The following is a 26,472-nucleotide window of genomic DNA, read 5'->3' on the forward strand; positions in this document are numbered from 1 at the left end:
TACTTCTCAATGTTGTTCCTCTTTTTTCTCTGCTTGCTCATTTTCCCAGCCTGGGCCTGGTTTTGGGGTGCTTCCTGAGCTTTTGGGGCACTCCCACAAGGGTGTCAGTGTGTGAGGCTCTGTCCTCCCTCCTGGTCTGTGAATGACCATAAGCGCCCACCTCTGCCACGGGGCTGAGGTGGCGGGGGGTTGCTGTTCTATTGGGGGGCCTAGACTGGGATCAGGATCTGAATGTGGTCAGAACCCCACAGTCCTGTTCCAAGGGCAGAGGACAGAGGTCTGCAGTCTCTCTTCATTCCCCTCCCTAGGTTCAATGGGCTCATGGCCTGGAGGCTCCTGCTTACTGGCTCGCCTGCTTCTGTTTCTGGAGCAGGGCTGCCAACCAAAAGACCAAGCTGCTGGCTGTGTGCCCTGAGGGCTGAGCTTTTCATGCTTGCTCTGGCAGAGGTCCCCCGCTGCTCCCCCACTTTGTGCCTGGTGCTCCCCAGGGTGCAGCTCAGGAGACTCCCCCACTGCTGTGAGCTGAGGCTCCCAGCGCCCTGGGGCTGCCTCCGGGAGGCTGAAGTTCTTTACCTCTGGCGGGCCACCACTCTGGCAAGCCGCCCCTCCGACCCCGGGGAGCAGAGCCTTTCTGCTCTTTTCCAGGTTACCTTGAGTAGGAGAACTGCCTCACTGGGTCCCTCTGTGGGTTCTGTCTCTCGAAAGTTTAGTTAGAGTCCTTAGTTTCGAAGTTTTATCAGAGAGCTCCTAAGACTTGATTCCTTCTTGTTGTCATCTTGGCTCCGCCCCCCACTGTGCAGATTTTTAAAATCTTTTACTACTCACTTTTGTCTTTAAAAAAGACTATTTATTATATGGATTATATGGATTAATTCCTTGGAGAGAGGGATATTGGAGAAAAGTATCATGATTTAAAAGCAAAAGACAGTAATAAAAGTTTTAAAAACTATATATATATGTATATATATATATATATGTGCATGTATATATATGTATGTATTTATCTCTCAATGGGTAATATAGAAACAGGCAGGCCTCTTGGATATTTTGTTGCAGTTGAAGGGTTCAATTTTTGAGAATGCTGTAATAAGGGGAAAATAATGTGGGCCAATTCATAAGGTTATAATAAAGGAAAAGGAGGTGATAGAATTGCTGACAATTTGCAAGGTTATTTGTACAAGAGACCTCTGAATGGTCTCAAATGCAGAATGTTCTGCAGAAGAAAAAGGACTTGTGCCGATATTATGTCAATTGGAGAATAATATTTGGTAAAGAGAAGAAGCCAGAGTTGTTGGGTCAAGGATATAAAAATTGGGTGATTTGGGGATAAATTTATATTTCTTTTGTGAGTATATGGAGTGACCAGGGATGAGCTAGTATGAGGACTTCCAAGCCTTTTTTCACGGCTTCTCTTCCACCTTTGGTTTCTCCCTTTCACCCAACCTTCACCTGGGGCTGCAAGAAGTCATACTGTGCCTAGCCACCCTTAACTCATGGACAGGTTTGAGTCCTGTCATTCTCAATCTAGTTGGGCCCATGTGCTGGGAAGGTTTTCCTGGGGTGTGCCTGCTGCACAGTGCTGCAGTTTCTTGGAGTCATAGGCAGAGTTGGCTGGTGGATGGAGAAATCAGGTGAATGAACAGCCCTGGAATGGGTTCATCAGCCATTATGCAGTACTGGTCCTCCTCAAACACTCCACCATTAAGGAGCTTAGAATCTAATGGGAGAGGCAATAAGCAAACATGGGTACAAAGCAAACATAGGAAATGAGAGAAGGAAGGTACTTTTATTGAGAGGAGTTGGGGAAGGCTTCCAATAAAAGAATGGGTTTCAGTTGGGACTTAGAAAAAATTAGTGTGGTCACTTGATGGCGTAGAGGAGGAAGAACATTTTAGGTATGAGGGAAGAGTCAGAACTGTCTTTTTCATGATATAGCCCAGAGAGCAGTGTTGAGAAGTAAGCTTTGTAAAAAGATAAGAAAGGGAGGAAATTGCCCAATTATGAAGGACTTAGAATATAAAACAGCATTTTGTAGTTGCTACTGGAGGCAATAGCGAATCATAGGAGTTTATTGAATAGTTTGATGACAGTCAAATCTATCTTTTAGAAAAATCACTTTAATGGCTCAAGAGTGATGAATTGGAGATATTTGAATCAGGCAGACCTCACCCCCACCCCACTCTGCCACAAAAGGCTGTTACAAGAATCTAGGTATAAGGTGATAAAGGCAATATTAGAGAAGGGGACAAAGATGTTGCAAAGGTGAACTTAGACCTTGGCAATACATTGGATATGAAGGGGGGGGGGGAGTGTGGTGAAAGTGAGGGGTCCAGGAGCAGTAAGGGCTTTGATGAGGTTGTGTAACATAAATTAGTGGAGGACCCTGACAGAACAGTTGTATGATTTTTTTTCATCTTCATTCAGCACTAAAGTGATAAAGGTGGGAATGATATAAGGTTGAGGCTTGCCTTCTCTGGTAATAGGGGAGGAGGAAGCAGGAGGGGATGTTTGGTGGGAAAAAGAATGAGTTTAGTTTTGAACACGTTGAGTTTAAAACATCAACTGCACATCCAGTTTGAGATGTCAAAGAGGCAGTTGGAGATGGGCTATTGGAGATCATCAGAGAGTTTGGGGCAAGATATATAGACTTGAGAATTATCAGCATAGACAGCTATGGGAGCTGATGATAAATTGTTTAAATAACTCAGGATCACAACCTTTCAATTGTGTTTTAATACCAGAAATAATTTTATTTAATTTAGCATTAATATCCAAGCTACTTCTAGCTTAGTGGCATGTCCAACTTGGCATAGTTCCCTTGTGCTCTCCAATATGTTTAACTTGATATAACTTGAGATAACATTTATACTGAATAAGGAAAAGGTCTCGAATAAGGAAAAGGTCATCCTATGTTAAAATACAATTTTGAAATTTTAAAAATTAGTCAATACTCAATTTCTGTCCAGTCTACTCCTCTGAATTGTCTTCTAGAGGTAAAAAAATGGATCTCTTTCCAGCCTTCTATATCTATATCATTTCTCTGAATAGAGAGAAATATTCACAAGAGATGGACAAAGAGGAGAGTAACCCTATCATTTCGGGGTGGGGAAGGCAATGAGCTAAATAAGAGAGACATATTTTGTTTTAAATTTTGGTCACTACTAAATCTTTTTCCCTAAGAAAGACCTTTTGTTTCTACCCAACCTATCTAGCATTTGTCGTTCAGTTGTTCATTCATGCTTGACTTTTCTTGGTCCATAGCACACCAGGCCCTTCTATTCTCTATTTCCTGAAGTCTTTCTAAGCTCATGTTCTTTGTTTCCATTATACTATCTATCCATCCCATTTCCCTTTTTCTTTTATCCTCCAATTTTTTTTTAACATCAGAGTCTTTTCCATCACATTTTCTCTTATGGAGCCAAAATATTTAAGCTTCGATTTCAGTGTTTTTAATTAAAGATTTTATTTATTTTGAGTTTCACAATTTTCCCCCCTAATCTTAGTTCCCTCCCCCCACCCCCCACAGAAGGCAATTTGTCAGTCTTTACATTGTTTCCATGGTGACACTGATAAAAATTGAATGTGATGAGAGAGAAATCGTATCGTTAAGGAAGAATCGGTTTCAGTTTTTGATCTTCCAATGAAGAGCCTGAATGAATTTCTTTAAATATTGACTAATTTGACTTCCTTGCTGTTCAAGGGATGCTCAAAAGTCTTCTCCAGCACCACAATTCAAAGCATCAGCTTTGTGATACTTTGCTTTCCTTATAGTTCAACTCTCACAGCCATACATTGCCATTAGAAAAACCATAGCATTGATTATAGGAACATTTCCTGGCAAGATATCTCTGTTTTTTAGTATGCTGTCCAAAGAACAAGTATCATTTCATTTCATAGCTGCATTCAGTGTCTGCAGTGATCCTTGAACCTGAGAATATAAAATCTGACACTGCTTCCATTTCTTCTCCCTCTATTTATCAGAAAGTCATGGGCCAGTTGCCAAGATCTTAGTTTTTGTAAATATTAAGCTTAAGGCAGTTGTTATCCTCTCTTCTCTCATGCTCATCAAGAGACTTCTTAATTCCTCTTCATTTTCTGCCATCATTGTGGTATCATCTGCATTTCTGAGCTTGATGATAATTCTCCTGGCTACCTTAATTCCACTTTGGATTCATACAGTCTGGCATTTTGTATTCTGCATACAAGTTAAGTAAGGGGACAATATACAGCTTTGTGGTACTCCTTTTCTGATCTTAAACTAATCAGTTGTTCTGTGTTGAGTTCTAACTGATGTTTTTTTGACCCTCATACAGGATCCTCAAGAGACAAGTAAGATGAGCTGTACTACTCAAAGCATAAGGTATATTTTATTCATTCTAGGTCTACAATTTTATACTTATCAGTAACAAGATACAACTCTCTAGTTGGGGGGTGGCTAGGTGGCATAGTGGATAGAGCACTGACCCTGGAGTCAGGAGTACCTGAGTTCAAATCCAGCCTCAGACACTTAATAATTACCTAGCTGTGTGGCCTTGGGCAAGCAAGCCTTGGCAAGCTAGCAAAAACTAAAAAAAAAAAAAAAGAAAATACAACTCTCCAGTTGGTCCAAAATGAACACTTTCTTTTAAAAAAAATAGGCTTCCGCATTAGGTATTTTATGCATTCATAAATGCAGTATTCTGAAAAGTGGCTCATTAGCTTTACCAGAGCCCTAGAGGAACCCATGACACTAAAGTGTTAGTAATTCCTGTTTTACCTTCATTGTTGGTATGTACTTAAGGTCTGTTGTTGATTTGTGACCATGTGGGTGCCACCAGGGGTCATTCTTTGAATCCTAGTTTGAAGAATTGTTTAGAATGAATGTAATGAGGGTTCTTACTTAGGGAAGGAATATAATAAGAGAATGTGCTGATTAAGATGAATCTTTAATGTGTCTCCAGGACAACATGAAGAGAAGGGTGACTAAATCTGGAATTCAATCCCTCTCTGCAGCCTTTGACATTGGTGATCACTCTCTTCTATTTGCTTCTTTCTTCTCTCTAAGTTTCAGGCACCTCTTTCTCTTGGTTCTCTTATCTTGCCGATCCTTCTTTCTCTCCTTTTCTGGATCCTCTTACACATTATACCATGGATCTTATCTTGGTGTAGGGTGTGAGGTGTTGGTCTGGGCCCTCTTACGTCCTGGGCCCTCTTCTCTTATCTCTCTATGCTGCTTCACTTGGTGATCTTATTGGTGAAGTGGAAATAATGGGCAGAAAGCAAATAGTTAAACTTGTACTTTTCCAAGTTGGCTTGCTCCCTACAAAGCCGTTTTGTCTAATGCTATGGTTTTAACGGGCCTAAGAATGACACTTTTGCCTTTCTTGTAACAATAACAACTATCTCACAAACTCCGTCTCCAATTAGAAATCTTCCTCACACTACATAGTCAACATTCAGGAACCCTGTGCCTTATATCAAAGTTATTCTACCCCATGTGGAGGGACAGTGCTCCACTGAGGCAATAACAGTTATCCAAATAATGAGCAGACTATCCCTGGCTATTTCTGATGTGATTCCCTAAACCCAAGAAAGCACCCTCTAACACCTCCCAGTGTTTCCCAGCTCACCCTCCCTTTCTTGCCTTTCCCTTTGTTTTATTGGGGGGGGTTTTAGTTTTTTGCAAGGCAAATGGGGTTAAGTGGCTTGACCAAGGCCACACAGCTAGGTAATTATTAAATGTTTGAGACCAGATTTGAACCCAGGTACTCCTAACTCCAGGGCCGGTGCTTTATCCACCGTGCCACCTAGCCGCCCCCTTTCCCTTTATTTTAAAAAAAGAAAGATTTTATTTATTTTGAGTTTTACAATTCCCCCCCATTCTTATTTCCCTCCTCCCACCCCCCACAGAAGGCAGTCTGTTAGTCTTTACATTATTTCCATGGTATACAGTGATCTAAGTTGAATATGATGAGAGAGAAATCATATCCCTAAGGAAGAAAAATAATGTATCAGAGATAAAAAAATTATATAATAAGATAACGGTTTTTCCCCCTAAATTGAAGGTAATAGTCTTTGGTCTTTGTTTAAACTCCAAAAATCTTTCTCTGAATACAGATGGTATTCTTTATCACAGATAGCCCAAAATTGTCCCTGATTGTTGCACTGATGGAATGAGTGAGTCCATCAAGGTTGATCATCGCCCCCATGTTGCTGTTAGGGTGTACAGTGTTTTTCAAGTTCTGCTCACCTCACTCAGCATCGGTTCATGCAAATCCTTCCAGGTTTCCCTGAATTCCTGTCCCTCCTGGTTTCTAATAGAACAATAGTGTTCCATGACATACATAAACCACAGTTTGTTAAGCCATTCCCCAATTGAAGGACATTCACTTAATTTCCAATTCTTTGCCACCACAAACAGAGCTGCTATGAAAATTTTTATACGGGCCATGTTTTTACCCTTTTTCATAATCTCTTCAGGGCATAGACCCAGTAGTTGTATTGCTGGATCAAGCAGTATGCACATTTTTGTTGCCCTTTGGGCATAATTCCAAGGTGTTTTCCAGAAAGGTTGGATGAATTCATAGCTCCACATTAGTGTCCCAGATTTCCCACAACCCTTCCAACTTTGATTAGTGTCCTTTCTGGCCATATTGGCTAGTCTGAGACGTACGAGGTGGTACCTCAAAAATGCTTTAATTTGCATTTCTCTAAAAAGTAGTGATTTAGAGCATTCTTTCATATGATTATAGATCACTTTGATTTTCTCATCTGTAAATTGCCTTTGCATGTCCTTTGACCATTTGTCAATTGGGGAATGGCTTGTCATTTTAAAAATTTGACTCAGTTATTTGAATATTTTAGAAATGAATCATTTGTCAGAAATACTAGTTGTAAAGATAGTTTCCCAGTTTACTACAATTCTTTTGATCTTGGTTACAGTAGTTTTGTCTGTGCAAAAGTCTTTTAATTTAATGTAATCAAAATTATCTAGTTTGTTTTTAGTGATGGTCTCCATCTCTTCCTTGGTCATAAACTGCTTCCCTTTCCATAGATCTGAGAGGTATACTACCCCCTTGGTCTTTTAGTTTGCTTATAATATTGTTTTTTATGTCTAAATCCTATATCCATTTGGATCTTATCTTGGTGTAGGGTGTGAGGTGTTGGTCTAATCCAAGTTTCTTCCCAGCAGGTTTTCTCAAAGAGAGAGCTTTTATCCCAATAGCTGGACTCTTTGGGTTTATCAAACAGCAATTGAAGGAATTAGAATTGGGAAGGAAGAGACAGAACTCTCACTCTTTGCAGATGACATGATGGTCTACCTAGAGAATCCCAAGAAATCATCCAAAAAACTACTAGAAATAATTAGCAACTTTAGCAAAGTTACAGGATATAAAATACACTCTCATAAATCCTCAACATTTCTATATATGACTAGCAAGATACAGCAGGAAGAACTAGAAAGAGAAATCCCATTTAAAGTAACCTCAGACAATATAAAATACCTGGGAGTCTATCCGCCAAGACAAACTCAGACACTTTTTGAAAACAATTACAAAACATTCCTCACACAAATAAATCAGATTTAAATAACTGGGAAAACATCAACTGCTCATAGATAGGGAGAGCTAATATAATAAAAATGACAATCCTACCAAAACTAAACTATCTGTTTAGTGCCCTACCAATCAAAATTGCAAAAATTACTTTAAGGAGTTAGAAAAAGTTGTAAGTAAATTCATATGGAGAAATAAAAAGTCAAGAATTTCCAGGGATTCAGTGAAAAAGAGTGCAAAAGAAGGAGGCTTAGCCTTACTAGATCTAAAGTTATATTATAAAGCATCAGTCATCAAACTGTCTGGTATTGGCTAAGAAATAGAGTGGTGGATCGGTAGAATAGACTAGGTGCAATAGCAGGAAACGATTGTTTGATAAACCCAAAGAGTCCAGCTATTGGGATAAAAACTTACCTTTCCCTTTAAAAATATTTCCTTGTCTTCAAAACCTTGCCAGTTCTTTGCATTCAACCCACCCTGGGACATTGTCTCCATGAATTCATCACTCTGCTCAAACCTGAAATCATTTACTTCACCATCATCAGCTTCAGAGCTACTTATCTTGACCCAACCTTTCTGCTGATCTTCAATCAGATTTCCAACTGCTTTCCAGACACCTTGAACTGAATTTCAATTAGACATCTTAAACTCATTATGTCTATAATTAATTTTTCCCCAAAATCCCTAACTAACCAATTACTACATAGGACAACACTATCCTTCCAATCTCTCAGGTTTACAACCTAGGAATCATCCTGGACTCCTCACTGTCTCTAAGTTCCTATAACCAATCTGTTGTTAAGCCCTACCGGTTTTATCTTTACAACATCTCTCCAATATGCCTCTGTCCTCTGATAGCACCATCATTTTGGTAGAGACCCTCATCACTTCATATGCAATAATCCAGGGTCTGCTTGTCTCAAGTCTCTTCCCAAAACTGACTTTCCTAAAGCACAGACATGATGATATCACCACTCTCCTTATTAAATTTCAGGGTCTCCCTATTGTTTTCTGGATCAAATACATAAAAATGCTCTTTTTGACATTCAAAACCCTTTATAACCCAGTCTCCTTCTACCTTTCCAGGCTTTTTACCCAATTCCTCTCTGGTACATATTTTTCAATCCAGTGTAGTGATCTCTTGGCTGTTCCATAAACAAGACCCTCCATTAATAAATGAGATTGTGTTCTTTACCAGCTGATGAACATTGTTTCTCAGTCTGTCTACAAAGTGTACCCAAGGCAACTTCCCAACATTAATTAATATTGTGGACAAGTTCACTTATTTTGGCAGTGTCCTTTCCAAGAATGTACACATTGACAATGAGAGACACATGCACTACCAGAGCTAGCTCAGTATTTGGGAAACTCAGAAAGAAAGTAGGGTGAGAAGAGGTATTATATTGACTACCCAACTGAAGGTCTACAGAGCCATTGTGTTGACTTCATTGTTATATGCCTGTGAAACCTGGACAGTCCATGAGCGCCAAGTCGGGAAACTGAATCACTTCTATTTAAATTGTCTTAGAAAGGTTCTGAAGGTCACCTAGCAGGATAAGATACTAGTCAATACTAGTCACTGAGGTCCTTTCTTGAACTAAACTGTCAAGCTTTCCAACATTCCTCCTGAGAGCGAAACTATAATGGGCTGGACATGTTAGAATGTCAGAAGTTTGATTGCCAAGAAGACTATTTGTTGGGGGCGGGGGGAAGAGGCTTGGCGGTCGCTTAGAGGGGGAAACATAATCACCTTATAAGGGAATGTTACAGAACTCGGCCCCTCATTGAGTAAGAGTTCATGGGAGGGAGGACAGAGGGGATAAAAGGGTCTGCTGAGAGGTGGGGGGAGAGCAGGAATGTGATCACAGAAGAATAAAGACTCATGACCCACCTCAGGCGCTCTGTCTGGTTCTTCCCCCATCAAAGAGTGGGGGCCGGAGGTACCCCGAAGACTCACCACGCGTTGGACTGGTGAGTAAGAGGACGGACTAGCATTAAGAAGCCGGCGTTGTAAATAAAAACCCGGCAAGTGGTGCCGAAACCCGGGACCTGATTTTGCTAGGGAACGTCTGAATCCGCTGGTCGGATTCTCCAGACAGCCTCGGTCGTTTCCGACCGGGAGGAAGGAGAGGGCGTTTACTCTCAGATATTGCCTGAGGGACATATCCCTATTGTGTTGACTATGCTTTCTTTCTCTCCCCTTTCTCCTTCTGCTCTAATCACGCTCCTTGCCGTGCTGGCCTGTCTGATTGTGCCCTGCTGCCTCCTTCTCTTTTGCCGAACGGGAACTCTCCAGTTCTGCCACCTGTTAGGATTGCAGCCTCGGCTAGTAGACAGCATGGGGGGCCGGAATAGTATTCCCGCCTTTGAGCCGGAGGAAAAAGAGGCCGTTGCAGTGCAGCTTTATAAACTCTGCGCTAAGCATGGCTGTAAATTACCTATCAAGACGTGCCGTGCTTTTGTTGAGAATATCTGGAACATCTGCCCTTGGGTGCAACATAGTGGGATCCAACCAGATAAATGGAAGGTGGTAGGGCAGCAGATGGCCTCCTATAATGACACCTGCCCGGGAAAACTGACCCCCAAGGATTTTACAGTGTATAAGATAGTGGATGCAGCCCTGCATCCCCAGAAGGTGACTTTGGCACGACCAATTAGCACTCAGGTGGGTAGCTCGTTGGCGGGATCGGATTCAGAGGGCTCAGAGGAAGAGGGAAGGCCACCCCCTCCCCTGTATCCGTGGGAGGAACTTAGAAGAAACAATGGGGGAACAAGGGGCCCCCAGGGAGAAGATTCAGGGCCGGAAGTTTCCGAGCGAGGGAAGGGAGGGGTGCAAACAGCCCTCAGGGGTGGCAGGAAGAGGAGCGTGAGTAGGTGGGACCGGGAGGCTGCTGACGAGGAGGGAGAAGTCTGCGCTGATTGGACAGCTGCCGCGCCCCAGGCTTGGCGGCCCAGCCAGGAAACAGAGGCAAAAAATCCCCCATGTTCCTTGTCCGCCCTTCAGAGATCCCCTCAAGGGCTCCGCCCATCCGGCCTACTTGCCACCAGTGCCTCCATAGCAATAGAGAAAGGGGAGGAGGTGGACTGGGATGACTGGGGCCTCTACCCGGTATTTACGGACCCCCTTACCGGAGCCCGAGACTACCGCCCTGTCCCTTTTAAGATGCTTAAGGAACTTAAGGAGGCCGTGACTAAATACGGCCCAAACTCCCCTTATGTAAAAAGACTGATGCAAAACCTCTTTGCTACGCACCCTTGGACCCCTGCTGACTTTGACGAAATTGCAGCCGCGTGCCTGGATGCCTCCTTATATTTAGCTTTTAAGGCTCAGGCCCGCAGAGAGGCCTCTAAGCTGGCAAAATCCCGGGGTTATACTCCCCTGGATTTAGCCATTGACCTCCTGTGTGGAACTGGAGCCTATACTGACCCTGCTGTTCAGGCCCAGTATGGCCAGTTTGAGCTAGAGACTGTTAAAGAAACACATGTTGCAGCTTGGGATAAGATAGAAGAGCCAGAAAGATGGCTCCCTGTTTACAAGATAAGAGACCTTGATTAATGCCCAACCCTACGGGGTGAGAGGAATTTCTTTCTTTTTCAGGCCTTCTGATCATCGTAGGGATCCTTGGAGGTGCTCCATCTGAAGGAAATCCGACATGGGGAATACTCCGAGTTATTCCCTCTCCCCTTCCGGTAGCATGGAACTCCCCGATCTACCCTCGCCTGCTAGTGACCAATACATCGATGGGGCTCCCTTCTGCCTCGGTGGGGCCCCTCATGTGTGGCCACAGGGGAAAACATCGAGGATCCCATACCATGGAGGGATTGCCAGATGGCGGGAGGATACCCCCTTGAGGGTGAACAAGGACGCTGATTCTGGGAATCACCCTACTTGTTGTCTGTTTCTGCCGCCTAGCTAGGCGACAGAGGGGTTATATGCTTCTTACTCAGAAAGCCTTCATGGCCATGGAGACGGGGGAGGATCCCCAAGTCTGGCTAGCCGCCATGCATGACATGTGACACCTAGGGGTAAGACGAGGTAAACCCCAAGACGGGCAACTTCTCCTGACCCAGCCACCTAAGACGGGCAAGGTCCTGGGTTGAAGGAGATGACCTAAGACAGGGTTCCTCGCCCCCGGCGGATCCCCAAGTCTGGCTAGCCGCCATGCATGACATGTGACACCTAGGGGTAAGACGAGGTAAACCCCAAGACGGGCAACTTCTCCTGACCCAGCCACCTAAGACAGGCCCTGAGGGTGTCGGGCGCCTAGGACGGGCAAGGTCCTGGGTTGAAGGAGATGACCTAAGACAGGGTTCCTCGCCCCCGGCTATCAGAGGCCAGTAGAAATGACACCGCTTAAGGCTAACCTCAGCACCGCTTAAGGTCACACCAAGTGATAACCTTGTAAAACAGAAAGGGGGAGATGTTGGGGGCGGGGGGAAGAGGCTTGGCGGTCGCTTAGAGGGGGAAACATAATCACCTTATAAGGGAATGTTACAGAACTCGGCCCCTCATTGAGTAAGAGTTCATGGGAGGGAGGACAGAGGGGATAAAAGGGTCTGCTGAGAGGTGGGGGGAGAGCGGGAATGTGATCACAGAAGAATAAAGACTCATGACCCACCTCAGGCGCTCTGTCTGGTTCTTCCCCCATCAAAGAGTGGGGGCCGGAGGTACCCCGAAGACTCACCACGCGTTGGACTGGTGAGTAAGAGGACGGACTAGCATTAAGAAGCCGGCGTTGTAAATAAAAACCCGGCAACTATTTTATAGAGAATTCCCACAGGGCAAGCACTCACAAGGGGGGCAGAAGAAGTAATATGGAAACACCTAAAGGTCTCTTTGAAGAACTTTAGAATTGACTGTACAACATGAGAGACACTGGCACAGGACTGCCCAGCATGGCATGCCCTCATCAGTGAGGGGGCTATGCTCTATGAGGAAGACAGAATGGGAGAAGCTCAAAGGAAATGTGACATATGTATGTTTAAAGTAAGCAGGTGTTCTCATGGACTATTTGTGCCTGACCTGTGGTAGAGCATTCCAAGCTCTGATTGGTCTGGTCAAACATAGTTGGACACCCTGTAATTTGTTTCAAACATAGTGATGTCCTTTCGGTCTTCTTCAATAACAAAGAACAAGAACCAATGGATCAGATAATGTTGCCAAGTACTTTAGAAATGTTATATCATTTGCTTCTCACAAGAAAATCAGAACGTAGGTTCTATTAGTTTTCCTGTTTTACAGATGAGGAAACTGAGGCAAGCATAAGTTAAATGACTTGTCTGGGCTCATACAGCTAGTCAGCATATGAGGCTGTATTTGAACTCAGGTTTTCCTGACTCTGGATAGCTAGGTGGTGTTGTAGCCAATAAGACTCATCTTCCTGAATTCAAATGTGATCTCAGATACAGCCTAGATTTGTGACCCTAGATAGGTCACTTAACTGCCTGAGTTTCCTCAACTCTAAAATGAGCTGAAGAAAAAAATGGAAAAACTCTAGTATCTTGCCAAGAAAATTACAAATGGGATCATTTGGATTGGACACAAATGAAAGGTCTGAACAATAACAGCTTCCTGACTCTGCCCATCACTGTGCTCATATTTAAGGTCTAAATCCCTAGACTATTCTCAGGTTTTACAAGTTGTGTGAGGATTTGACTTTCCTCTATAACCATAGCTCAAAAGACTCAATTGACATGCTTTCTCTTGACAGTCAGCCAACAGACACAATTAGCTTGTAGCAAAGTGTTTATTATTTTTTTTGCAAGAATAGAAGAGTGAAAATAGTTTTTGTAAGTCATCACCCTCAGAAAACTGTGACACACTTTCCCATAAATATTCCTAGCACTCGGAATGAGTGGACAAAATCTTAGATAATTATGAGTGTGGCTAGTAAGGTTGGGAACACGGCCAAGACTCCTTGCATCTCCAATCCTAGGAAACCTCAAAGTCTTTTCTCTCTTCATAGAGTCCTCATTACAACTAAGTTTTTATTACTTGAACTTACTTGAACTAGTATTTTTGAGCTTACAGCAGGCTTTCTTTTTCTACTACCAGAGGTCACACTCTTTGTAATGTGATTGTCTCCTGGTATCAGTGTCTGCCTCAAGCATATCCCCCTCAACTCTACTTCAAGCTCTTTTGTACTGTTTTTCTGACTACTAGATAGAGGGTCTCTTCTTGGATGCCATGGTTGGTAGTAGATAGGAAGAGGGATGAGATAGAAACCCTCTCCTTGATCACAAGAGTGATTCTTTTTCAGGGGTCAGGTTCTTTTACTACTGTTGGCTCCTTTAAGACCTGATTTAAAAATTGCAATCTCATTGGGTCAGTCAGAGACAGCTAGCCAAGGAAAATTTTCTTTATAGAAATATGGCTATGTATGACTTAATAAGAATAGCTAATATTTATGCAGAATTTTAAAATTCAAAAAGCTCTTTATGTACATTAGATGGCCTAATAAATAAGATGTGTTTTCATGATCAGATGCCCCAAATTAACATTTAAATTATTTCTGACCTTTGACTGAAACCAATCCCACAGTTTGGCCTCCTTACCAATGATGAGATCTTGACCAGATAGAGCACTGGGGATAAACTGTCCCACTTTCTCCAGAGCTTCAGTCTCATTTTCTAATGTCAAATAATTTATAATGTCATACTGAGCCTCAGATATTCTGGTGTTATCCAAAAACATCTGGTCACCAGCACTGTTGTTACTGTGCTCTTCAAAAAGGAGTGGAGATGAAAGGAAAGAGAAATAGCCCTGGCATCTGGGTTCTCCTCAAAAGCAGGACTTTGGAAGCTATGCAAGAGATCCTAGGGCTCATGTCCCTAAGTTTATACTGTGGTTTGGTGAGGATAATAAACATCCTGATTTCTGAAAGAACTCATGCAGATTGTAGATTCTGCACTCTAAAGGGAGCGACCTTAATATTTTTAGTGCCAATGATTAATTTTTCCTTTAGAATAGTAGATGTTCATAAATGTCTTAAATGTCTTAAATCTTGAGTTAAGACAAGTCATTCACTTCTTCACATGCTGCTCCCAAAGACATCATTCCAGCCAGGCAAAAAAGCCACACAGTTCTCACACCCAGTCCTGGTCTGTCCCCATCTAGATTCAGCTCCTCCATCAAATGCTATGGAGAAAATCTGCATTAAGGATAGAGTATGTTCATCTCCACAGATGTGAGTGCTCATTATGTTTCTCAGAGTGGCCAGGCTCAGAGAGTCAGATGTGAATAGGCCTTTTGGTAGAAGTAGAAGATGCAAACAGAAATTCTAAGAAAACCAGAAGCCCCTCATATCTATTCCCCATAATAGTGGTGCTTTATTATTTTTAGGATAAATATAAAATAGAAATTCCTAAAATATTCACTTTTAAACTACTTCACAGTCTGACCCACCCTAATCTTTCTAGTCTTGTAGATATGACTCTTCCTCCTACTGCTCTCCAACTGTAGTTGTTGACTTATTTATGGATTGATTAGGAACCTCAAAGATTATACTTTACAGACAAGGTTAAACTGCATTGGCAAAGAAAGATCCCATAATGGAGAGATGGCAGGTCTTTGAGGCATTGATGTATATCCCCACATCATAGGAGCTGGCACATCATAGGCTTTTGATCTTACCTGACAACTTTGAAGCCAACCTTTTCGTCTCTTACAGTCCCTCTCTCTGATACCTCCAGGAGTATTTCATGGAGGACCCAGGCCACAGCAAGCACAGCATTATAAATGGTGTGACTCCGACTAGACATGGTCAGGTCAAAGAAGTGCAGAGGTAGAGCTTCCAAGGAGACATTAGGTGAACACTCCTTATGCACTTTTTTCTTTAAGCTTCTCTTGGTCCTTGAATGCTGAGCACCAGAACTCCTTAACAAAAATGTCCTTCAAAAACTAAGAAAGGACTTGAAGTCAGGTATCTCACTTGTCATTTATAAAGATGACAGTGCTCCATAGAAACTATAGCCATCATTGGGGGTCTCATAGTGATGTCCCATTGAGATGTGATGATCCAAATCTTCCATACTGTGATATAAAGAGGCTGTGAAAGATCTAAGAATCTCATAAGGGAATCTCCATCACCATGAATGATGATGACTTGGACTGAGGATTGTATGGTTCATGGCATGAACATGTCCTGGGATTCTGTGTATCACCTCTCACCAACTGGGATCTTCTCTTTGTAACTCACACATATGCCATGCTTGGCCATGTCCCCTCTTATATTCCAGAGAAATTCCTCACCTCTCATATCACCTCTGCTCACCATTCAAAAATGTACCATTAATAGTACTATATCCTGGTGCAGAGAGCAGTCCCTCTGGGTCAGTTGGTAGAGAGAGGGAAACTGAACCTTATACTCAGGATAGAATCAAAAGGTCCATAGCTGATCTATATAGGAAAAGAAACATGAGGCAATTTTGTCTGATGCATCTGTGATATTGTTGAGCAAATTTCCACAAAGTACAAACTAACATCTTGTGCTAGAAAAAAGATGTTAGAAGAATTCTTTGTTTATATTTACAATGAAATCTAAGTTAATTGACTCAGTATTAAATCAAATGATCAAAGAACTACTTAACTTCATCTACATGGAAAAGTCAGTTTATGGGAAATAATGAAAAAGTAGGAAGGACCTAACAGTACCAGATCTTGCAGTACTACAAAGCAGGAAGTAGCCTTGTGTTTAATAAACCTAAACATAAACCACCTATTGGAATGGAAGAACTCACAATTTAACAAGAACTGCCGGCAAAGGGGATGAACAGTCTGAAAGCAACTAGATATACACCCATATCTTATGCCATATAACAATTTAACCTCCATATAGGTCTATTCCTTAGACTTAAAAAACAAATTTCAAGATGAAGAGAAAAAATATCAAAGTTAAGGGAACAAATTTATGACCAAAAGATGAAATGGATCACAGAAGATAATAATTTTGGTCATAAAACAAGACATGCTATTTGGCAACTGTTCAAAAGGAGATAACTGGGGACCCTGTGCTGGCACTGGGAATAGGACGCTACTGTATTGCCCATAAATGTTTCTGGGTCATGTTCCCAGGAAAAGCAGGCACATTAGTACAGTAACACGGGGGCAGCTAGGTGGCACAGTAACTAGAGTACTGGCCCTGGAGTCGGGAGGACCTGAATTCAAATGTGACCTCAAACACTTAGTAATTACCTAGTTGTGTGACCATGGGCAAGCCACTTAACCCCATTCTAAAAAAAAAGTGTTGTCCAAATAGTCAAAGAGGAATGGAAAAAGAAGTGCAAAAGTTTACTGATGAATTAGAATTGTTTAAGTGGAAGCTAATGACTCCAAGAGACATTAAGAACCAAAAAGAAAAAAAGCAACCTCAAAAAAGCACAAAATAGAAGAAAATATGAGAAATCTCATTGGAAAACAACTTCCCTCTAAAATAGATTGAAGAGAGATAATTTATGAATTATTGGACCAGGGGCAGCTAGATCGCACAGTGGATAGAGCACCAGCCCTGGAGTCAGGAGTACCTGAGTTCAAATCTGACCTCAGACACTTAATAATGACCTAGCTGTGTGGCCTTGGGCAAGCCACTTCACCCCATTTGCCTTGCAAAAACTAAAAACTAAAAAAAAAAAAAAAGAAATATTGGACTGTCTTAAAGTCACAATTTAAAAAAATCAGTTAGAAATCACATTTTAAGAAATTATCAAGGAACACTGTCATGATATTCTACAACATTAGGGTAAAAACAAACTGAAAGAATCCAACAATCACTTTCTGAAAGAAATCTCAAAATAAAAATTTTCAAAAATATTATAGGTCAATTCCAGAATTCCCAGGTCAAAAAGAAAATATATTATAGTCATCCATCTAGTCACTCATTACAAGCAGCTGGGGAAACTAGGTTGTACAGTGGACAGAGCACTGGCCTTGGATTCAGGAGGACGGGAGTTCTAATCCAGCCTCAGACACTTGCCACTTACTAGCTGTGTGACTTTGGGCAAGTCATTTAACCCTGATTGTCTCACATCCCAGACCATCTCCAGTCATCCTGACTCCTATCTAGCCACCCAGATGACTCTAGAGGAGAAAGTGAGACTGGTAACTTAGCCCAGTATCCCCTCACTCAAATACAATTCACATTTGTCATGACTCACCTCCCTGATACCATGGTCTTCTTCGAAAATGAAGGACAAAACATTATGAAAACATTATTATCTTTACAAGCAGCCAAAAAGAAACAATTCAAGTATCATGAATCCACAGTCATAAGATTTAGCAGCTTCTACATAAGAATAGGAAGGTTTGGAATATAACATTCTGGAGGGTTAAGAAGCTAGGATTACAACCAAGAATAACCTACTCAGCAAAGCTGACTATCTTGCTTCAGGGGAGGGGGGGGGAATGGATATTTGTTGAAATAGATGACTTTTAAACATCACTGATGAAAAGACTAGAGCTGAATAGAAAATTTGACTTACAAATACAAGTCTCAAGAAAATCATAAAAAAGGTAAATGTGCAAAAGAAATAAGGGATTCAATAAGATTATTCTGTTTACATGCTTACACTGGTCATTTAGGACATTTAGAAGGAATATACCTAGACAGAGGGCACTATAATGGATTTTAAAGAAAGCAAAAAGTGAGAAATCAGGATATATTGGAAGAAGGGGAAGAGAGAGAATGGGGGAAATGGTTTTACATAAAAGAGGAGTAAAAGGAAGGACTTTTAAATGGAAGGGAAGCTAGAGAGGAAACTGGAAATGCTTTGGTCTTACACACTGGCAGAATTGGCTCAAAATGCAAATAACATGCACTCAGTTGGGGATAGTTATCTTACAGGGAAATACGAAGGGAGGGGAATAAGAAGTCAGTGGTCAGAAACAATACACTTTGGAGGGGAGATAGGGTGAAAGGAGAGGAAGAGAAAGAAAGACAGGAAAATAGAATGGATAGAAAGTTAGGGTCAATAGTAAATATGAAGGGGGTATACTCAGCAAAAAAATGGAAATGGATTCAAAACCAAAATTCAATAATATGTTGTTTACAAGAATCACTCTTGTAGCAGAGAGACATACTCAGAATAAAGGTAAGAGGCTATAATAGAATCAATTGTGTGTTACCTGAAGGGGGGAAAAATCAGGGGTAGCAATTATGATCTCAGACTTTAAAAGTAAAAATGAATCTAATTGAAAGAGATGATCAGAGAAACCACATTTGGCTAAAGGATTGGCTGGTTGGGTTTTTTTCCTTTTGTTTTTAAAGACCAAAATGTCATCACTATGTTAAAGTCAAGCCCAATGTGTCCAACTGTGGCTGATCAGAGCATTATGAATTCAGAATATTCTACCACAGGACACAAATAGACTATATGAACATTTGGGGTGGATTCTCTAAATTTGTGCATTTTGCAATTTTTTAAACTATGTCATCTCTTTGCTCATAGAGCACAGCATCTTCTCTGATGAGGACATACCAAGGTGGCCAGCCCTTTGCTGGTGTCTCCCATCCTAGCACAATCAGTTCCAAGGTACTTAAGAGAAAACTTGAGTCTTCTTGTGCTGCTCTTTTTCTGATCACTATGTGAGCACTTGCCCTGTGGGAGTTTTCCATAAAATAGTCTTTTTGGCAAGGATATATTTGACATTTAAACTGTGGTTCAAATTTGGCTGGCCCATCCGCATTGTTAAATGCTTGGTCAAAAGGAGCACAAGCAGGGGTGGTTAGGTGGCACAGTGGATAGAGGACCAGCCCTGGAGTCAGGAGGACCTGAGTTCAAATCTGGCCTCAGACACTTAATAAGTACCTAGCTGTGTGGCCTTGGGCAAGCCACTTAACCTCATTGCCTTGCAAAAACCTTAAAAAAAGAAAAAGGAGCACAAGCAGCAGAGAATCGATCCACACCTTGGTGTATCTCAGCTGCAGAGGCTGCATTGAGGGCTCAGTCATCTTCAAACAGAAGATCAAGCCCCAAACTCTATTTTAGTTTTGGCTTGTAGCCTTTACAAGGTGAAAAATTTATCACCACTGTGGTAGTTTGCCGGGTTTTTATTTACAACGCCGGCTTCTTTATGCTAGTCCGTCCTCTTACTCACCAGTCCAACGCATGATGAGTCTTCGGGGTACCTCCGGCCCCCACTCTTTGATGGGGGAAGAACCAGACAGAGCGCCTGAGGTGGATAATGAGTCTTTATTCTTCTGTGATCACATCCCGCCCCCCCCAACCTCTCAGCAGACACTTTTATCCCCCCTGTCCTCCCTCCCATGAACTCTTAAACAATGAGGGGCCGAGTTCTGTAACATTCCTTTATAATGGGATTATTTTATCCCCTCTGTCCTCCCTCCCATGAACTCTTAAACAATGAGGGGCCGAGTTCTGTAACATTCCCTTATAAGGTGATTATGTTTCCCCCTCTAAGCGACCGCCAAGCCTCTTCCCCCCGCCCCCAACAGTAGTTGATCTTGATGCCATTTTTATCCTCATTGAAGATATCTAACCACATAGTGACCATGTTAAAAAGCAAGGGAGCAAGGACACAGTCTCTTTTCACTTCATTGGTGACTGGGAGAGCATGAGAGCATTGTCCATTATCTAGAATCCCATTATGGAAGCATGCTATCATGCTTCCCCAGCAAGGGAAAGGCTTCCAGCAGTCTTGGGGGACAAAGGAATCACATGGCTGGTGCTGGAAGCCAAGGGAGACAGAAGCCAGAAGGAAGCCAACTGGAGCCAGTCTGATGTATGAGTGAGTTTAAATTTTTCATGTAAAAGTTTTTCATTAAACTGTTCGTGTTTCATGTAAATCTTGTCTTGTGTATGTGGTCTGGATTAGGTATTTCTGGGTCTGGGGACTTAGTGTTAAACTGGGGGATCTGGGAGTTGGGCTGAGGAGTTCCAGAAAGTGGGGGAGAAGGAAGTAAGTCTGTAGCATCCCCCTTGTTGAACTCAGCCCCTCCCTCATTGAGCTGGTGGGGTAGCTATGCTGGTATGTGGAGTTAAAGAGGAAAAAGGGGAGGGGGACTCTAAAACTGGGGGGGGGCCTCTGATGGATGGCTGAACAAATGGCAATTTTGTGGTGCCACTGTAAGGTAACTTACTGATGAGTAAAATGCTTTTATTAGTTATGTGATATTCTTTTGTAACTGCAGAGAGATTATATTATCTTGTGAACATATAAGCTATTTAAATACTGAAATGTTAAAGTCTGGAATTAACATGATTGCTTTGAAGGGGTAATAAGTGAAATATCAAAAAATATGACCCCTTCTGGGTTAGATCTGTGGGTTCATGCAAACTGTAATAATGGGAGGATTATTTTGTACAATCTAGTAATTTGTTGTTATTCTTATTGCTGTTTTGTTATGCTGGAATTAATAATACATGTTGGAAATTTAAAGTCACATAAGATATTCTAAAGGTTTTAAAGAATTCTGAAAGTAATAATTTGTATGTTAGGGGGCAGTTAGGTGGTGCAATAGATAGAGCATTGGCCCTGGAGTCAAGAGAACCCAAGTTCAAATGGGACTGTAAAGAGAAAAGGAGAGATACTGGACCACTTCATCTCCATCTCTCGCCTATGTGTACATTTAGTCAAGGGATCTGTACCTGTAACTTCCCCTTGATTCTGTAAGTGTGACACCCCTCCTTAGGCTCATCTCCTTGTGGAAAAGAGGAGGAGAGGCAGGTTGGAGATGTTCTTCATTGGGAGAAAAGGAGGGAGATTATTGGGTGGCATGATTATATCTACATGAGTCTGTATATCCTATTAGAGTCCTAGCTCTGATTTAGAGAACAGGGTATTAGCAATGGTGAGAGGAGAATCTAGCTGACAGAAGTCAATGCTCAGTCTTGTGGTGTGGCTAACTGTTGGACTTGTGGTGGTCCCTACAGCAGTTTGAGTGCCAGTGGTGCCAGTCTCCCTGGGTCTGGCCTAGAGTCTCAGTGCCTTGTCAGAGTTGCACTGTGGCACAGGATTCTGGCCCAGAGGAGAGAAACACCAGTGGCATATGACCTGAGTCAGTTCATGTGAGATGTAATGATGATACTTGGGATCCCTTGTCAGGATCTATTTGTAAAGAGAATTGTGATTACCACTGCATATATCCATCTGCCAAGGATGGTCAGGTAGTTGTTTATCTAGACTTATGGGCCTACTACCTGGGCACAGGATGGGAGTTGGGGCTATGGAACCCCATTTTATAGCCTGCTTAGATTCTAAGCTGTAAGGGAAACAATTATCAGTTAGACAGCTAGGGCCCTGGACTTGGTGGATAAGTCATACAAACAAGGGAGTTATTTAACATAGAGGTGTATTAGACAATCTGTTGGTTGAAGATGTTGGAGTTTATGGTAATTCAAATCTACCAAGTTGCTGCCTAAAGGCAGATGACAATAGGCAGGTAGCAAAAGACATCAGAGTTGGCATGTGGTCCTGCACAGACCTGGAAAATAGGATGGATACATGTCTCTGATAATAAGTAAAAATCTTGATCGAAAAAAAAGTCAATAATCATGCTAATAACAAAGATTGTGGTTTAAGAAAGAAATTACTAAAAAGGTGTGGAACCCAAATTCTTATTAAGAAAGAAAAGGTGGGGGCAAGCTAGTTGGCACAGTGGATAGAGAGGGCCTGAGTTCAAATCTAACCTCAGACACTTAATAAAGACCTAGCTGTGTGGCCTTGGGCAAGCCACTTAACCCCACTGCCTTGCAAAAGGAAAAAACCTAAATAAATAAATAGATAAACAAATAAATAAAACAAAAGGTGGAATTATGAGGAATATGAGGGTGTTTGGGGTTTCACAAGAATATGAAGGGAGGATTGTTAGTTTACATTACAATAACTGGAGTCTGCCTATATTGTAGCCTCTGGGCAGGTATGTGAGTATAAGACAAAAGACTTAGCCTCACCTGATCAAAAAAGACCAAGATTAGGCCAGGCCTGCCCCAACTAATTCTAAGTTAACTAGGGTCTTCATCCTTCTCCTTTGCACATGCTCAAGGATGAGCAGGGAGGGGAAAATGTATGGGTATGAATTTATCAAACAGATTTGTGACCCCAGTCCGTGATTGGCCTGAAGGGGCAGAAACAAAGTCTTTGAAGATGCATTTAACATCTAGCATTTTGAGGTTTGGGGGCCCCTCTCCCCTTGAGAAAGGTATGGCATTTATTGAGAGGTCTTAACACAAAACCATTTGAATCACTCTGGACTAAGTATTTGGGAGCCATTTATGGCGCGTCATGCTTGCTGGTGATTTCAGATAGCGGCTGCTTTCCATTCTGCTGCGTCTTCTAGCGCTTTTAATCGGAATCGACGCTGTGGTTGCTCCAAAGCTTTTCAGGCTTGTCCGGGAGAATGGCGATGCTCGGCTGTCCCGGCCGGGCCGGTCCGGGGCAGTGCTCGCGCTGAGCCCAGAGACCCCCTGGGCGCTCAGCCCCTGGGAGGCCGGGCTTGGGGTGGGCTCTGCGGGCCGGGGGTCGTCGCTGGGGTGGGCTCTGCGGGCCGGGGGTCGTCGCTGCGGGCCGGGGTCGTCGCTGCGGGCCGTCACTGCGGGCCGGGGGCCGTCGCTGCGGGCCGGGGTCGTCGCTGCGGGCCTCTGTGCTGTCCTGCGTGTGGGCAGCTGCGCGGGGCGTCGCCACGTTGGGCGCTTCCAAGGCGCGGCCCGCATCGCAGCCACGCGCTCTCGGGGGCCTGACACGCGTGGGGGCGCCGGGAGTTTGCCCTGCCCTCGTGGGGTCGGGGGGCCGAAGCCCCGCTCCCCCCGCCTGACGAGCCCCGCGTGGGCACGTGTGTGTTAATCACGGGCACGCGTGTGTCGGGCCTTCGGCCCACGGCCTTGCCCTGGATGCCACCCGGGCACCCCTCCCCCGCGGGGTGGCGGGCATCACGGGCAGAGGCGGCCCTGGGGCTCAGCGGGGAGCCGGGCCAGGGGCGCGGGACGTGGGGGCGCCTCCTGCTCCCCTCCCCCCCCATCCGGGGCGGGCCACCGGGACACGTGCGCGGCTGCCCCCGAGGCCCACGACGCACGCGCGTCCGCCGCTTCGCCAAGCACTACATTTCCCAGAAGGCCTTGCCCAGGGCAGTAGCGGGCGGCGGGCACATCACTTCCGCTTTCTCTTGCCGTCTCCCGGAAGTCAAGGCCCCCGGGCAGTCTTTGGACCGTGACGAGCCGCCGATGGAGCCGGACTCTTCCGTCCCGAGGTGAAGCGGAGCCGGCCTGGCCGGAGGTGGGTCTGAGCGACTCCCCGCCCAGCTTTGCTTCTGAGCTGCGGCCCCTAGCCCAGACTGACGGCCCCGCCCTCTTTCCCGGCTTTGTCCCCGCTCCGGGAGTGGGGCGTGCCCAGCCGGCACGCCTGCGCAGTGACCCTCAGCCCGCCTCTGCCTCTGGCCACGCCCCCTGGAGCCGTCCGCATTGGGCTCGAGAGGAGGAAGGGCCGACAGGATTCTAACCCAATCAGAGGCCGGAGGATGGGCGTGGCCCTCGGAAGGCCGAGCCAATCCCGAACGCCGCTCGTGACCCGCCTCCTCCCGAGGGCCGGTGGGAAGCGGAGGCGGCTCGTGGGGGCGGGGCTTGGAGCAGTGCCGGCTGGCTCCGCCCTCCCCCAGTCCCCTGGAGGCCGCCCCCCAGCCGAGTCCGTGCGTCCCCGGGGGTCTCGGGAGAGATCTCGGGGACCGTGGGTGGGGGGGACTGACCCGAAATCCAGCCTTTGCTTTCTACTGGATGACGTGATTCCTGGAAGGGGGGGCGTCACCAGGCGCCCCCACATCTATGAGATGGGAGCAGGCAGCCCCTGGTTCCCAGACTGGCCGCCCAGGCTGCCCCCAGCCTCCTTCCTCGCCCCTCTGCTCCCCCGAACCCTGCTCGTGCCCTACCAGAGATCCTTGGAGTGAATCCCAAGTCCCAGGGAGTGAGCCCCAAGTCTCAAGGAGTGAACCCCAAGTCCCCGGGAGTGAGCCCCGTCCCAAGGAGTGAACCCCAAGTCCCCTGGAGTGAACCCCAAGTCTCAAGGAGTGAATCCCAAGTCCCCGGGAGTCAAACCTAAGTCCCCTGGAGTGAACCCCAATTCCCCAGGAGTGAACCCCAAGTCCCCGGGAGTGAACCCTAAGTCCCCGGGAGTGAGCCCCATCTCAAGGAGTGAACCCCAAGTCCCTGGGAGTCAACCCCAATTCCCTAGGAGTCAACCCCAAGTCCCCGGGAGTGAACCCCAAGTACCCGGGAGTCAACACTAAGTCCCCAGGAGTCAACCCTTCGATCCTGGCATTTCCTCTGCCAGCCCTCAGCTTCTGGGGGTCCCGGGCTTCCTGCCCCACCGCCCCTCCTTGGAGCTCTGTTCTCCCCAGCTGATCTTGCTTTTGTTTCAGGGGCCCGACCTTACTGGTCCGCTGTTGCCAAGGCAAGGGGGGAGGGGGGGCCGGAAATTCAATAAGGCTAGGGGCTCTTTAGGGGTGAATTAACTCAGTGGTTGAGCACATATAGCCCGGGAGTGAGCAGAGACTATCTGTTGGTCTTCCTCTGGTTCCCAGAACATGCTGTGCCCATAGGACGCAGGGTCCCCCGAATGCTGACAGTGCCCATGGGTATCTACTCTGGGCCTGGGAATGGTGGGGGCAGAGTCAGGCCTGGGCGCACTCACACATCCCTTCCTCCCCAGGTCTGCCTTCTGCTCTTCACCGTACCAGGAGGCGGGCATGGCCCCTGTGCTGCTCCTAGCCACAGTTCCAGAGGTGAGTGGGAGTTTCCAATGCCCTAAAAGTAGGTCTGTGCTCTCTAGCACTGTGTCTGTGGGCTACAGGGGCAGCTGGGTGGCGCAGCGGACAGAGCACCGCCCTTGGAGTCAGGAGGATGGGAGTTTGGATCCAGCCTCAGACACTTGACTCTTACTATCTGTGTGACCTTGGGCACATTACTTCACCCTGACTGCCTCGCATCCAGGGCCATCTCCAGTCGTCCTGATTCCTACCTGGTCACTGGACTCAGATGTCTCTGGAGGAGAAAGTGAGGCTGGGGACTTAGCATAACCCCCTCACCCAAATCCAGTCCATGGGCTTTTCATGGCATCCCCTCCCTGATATCATGGGCTTCTTCAAGAATCCAAGGGAAAACATCTATGTGATACTCTCCAACTGACTTTTTCCCCCCTCAGTCCATCCTAGGATTCACTCATTCTGAACAGCGTTTAGGACTAGTCTAGGTCCAGTATAGAAGTTACTTTGATGTAGAGTACAAAATAAGTATGCTGCCCTAATAATGGTGATACAGAGCAGTTTTTTTAATTTTGTTTTTTTCCCAATTTCATGAAAAGATAGTTTTCTACATTCAATTTTTTGGTAAGATTTTGAGTTCCACATTTTTCTTTTACCCTTCTTTCCCTCCCCCCTCCCTTCAACAGCAAATAATTTGATAGAAGTTATACATGTAGAATCATATTAAACATATTTCCATATTAGTCATGTTATAAAAGGTGAGAACAAAAGAGAAAAAACATGAGAAAAAAGAAAACAACAAATTTTCAAAAGTGAAAATCGCATATACTCTGGTCTTCATTGCTGCCTAGCTCTTCCCTGAACGTGGATGGCATTTTGCATCACAAGTCTTTTAGAATTGTCTTTGATCATTGCACTGTTGAGGTGAACTAAATCCATCATAGTGGATCCTCATACACTGTTGCTGTAATTGTGTACAGCGTTCTGGTTCTGCTCACTTAACCGAGCATCAGTTCATGTAAGTCTTTCCAGGTTTTTCTGAAATCAACCTGCCAAGCACACTTGGGGAGAACACAAGCTGGGGTGGGGCTGGGAAGAGTGATTGGGGGGTACTCAACCAGGTCAAGTGCACTGTGTCCAGACCTGGAGAGGGTGGCCTGGGGCTCAGAGTGGGCACTGTATAGAGTGTGCCTAAAGAAGGGCGAGTCTGAGATTCAGTCACTGACTTGTCAGGA

At 44.5% G+C, this 26,472-nt stretch overlaps 1 protein-coding gene and 1 pseudogene across 4 annotated transcripts in view; one reads left to right on the top strand and one right to left on the bottom strand.

Moving 5' to 3' along the window:
* Positions 1–26,472, bottom strand: part of LOC141499640 (vomeronasal type-2 receptor 26-like) — an 841,716-nt pseudogene that overhangs the window by 753,987 nt on the left and 61,257 nt on the right.
* Positions 20,028–26,472, top strand: part of LOC141497116 (uncharacterized) — a 35,737-nt gene continuing 29,292 nt past the window's right edge. For 3 of the 4 annotated variants that reach the window (XM_074199720.1, XM_074199722.1, XM_074199723.1), the window contains exons 1-2: positions 20,028–20,271; positions 25,186–25,258. In XM_074199720.1, coding sequence (XP_074055821.1) covers positions 20,153–20,271; positions 25,186–25,258 — 192 coding nt within the window. In that variant the 5' untranslated portion in view covers positions 20,028–20,152. Of the gene's footprint in view, positions 20,272–23,655; positions 23,761–25,185; positions 25,259–26,472 lie in introns of those variants that run through there. The other variant, XM_074199724.1, reaches the window with a different exon arrangement.

Source organism: Macrotis lagotis, chromosome X (genome assembly GCF_037893015.1).
Source record: "Macrotis lagotis isolate mMagLag1 chromosome X, bilby.v1.9.chrom.fasta, whole genome shotgun sequence".
Lineage (NCBI taxonomy): Eukaryota > Metazoa > Chordata > Mammalia > Peramelemorphia > Peramelidae > Macrotis > Macrotis lagotis.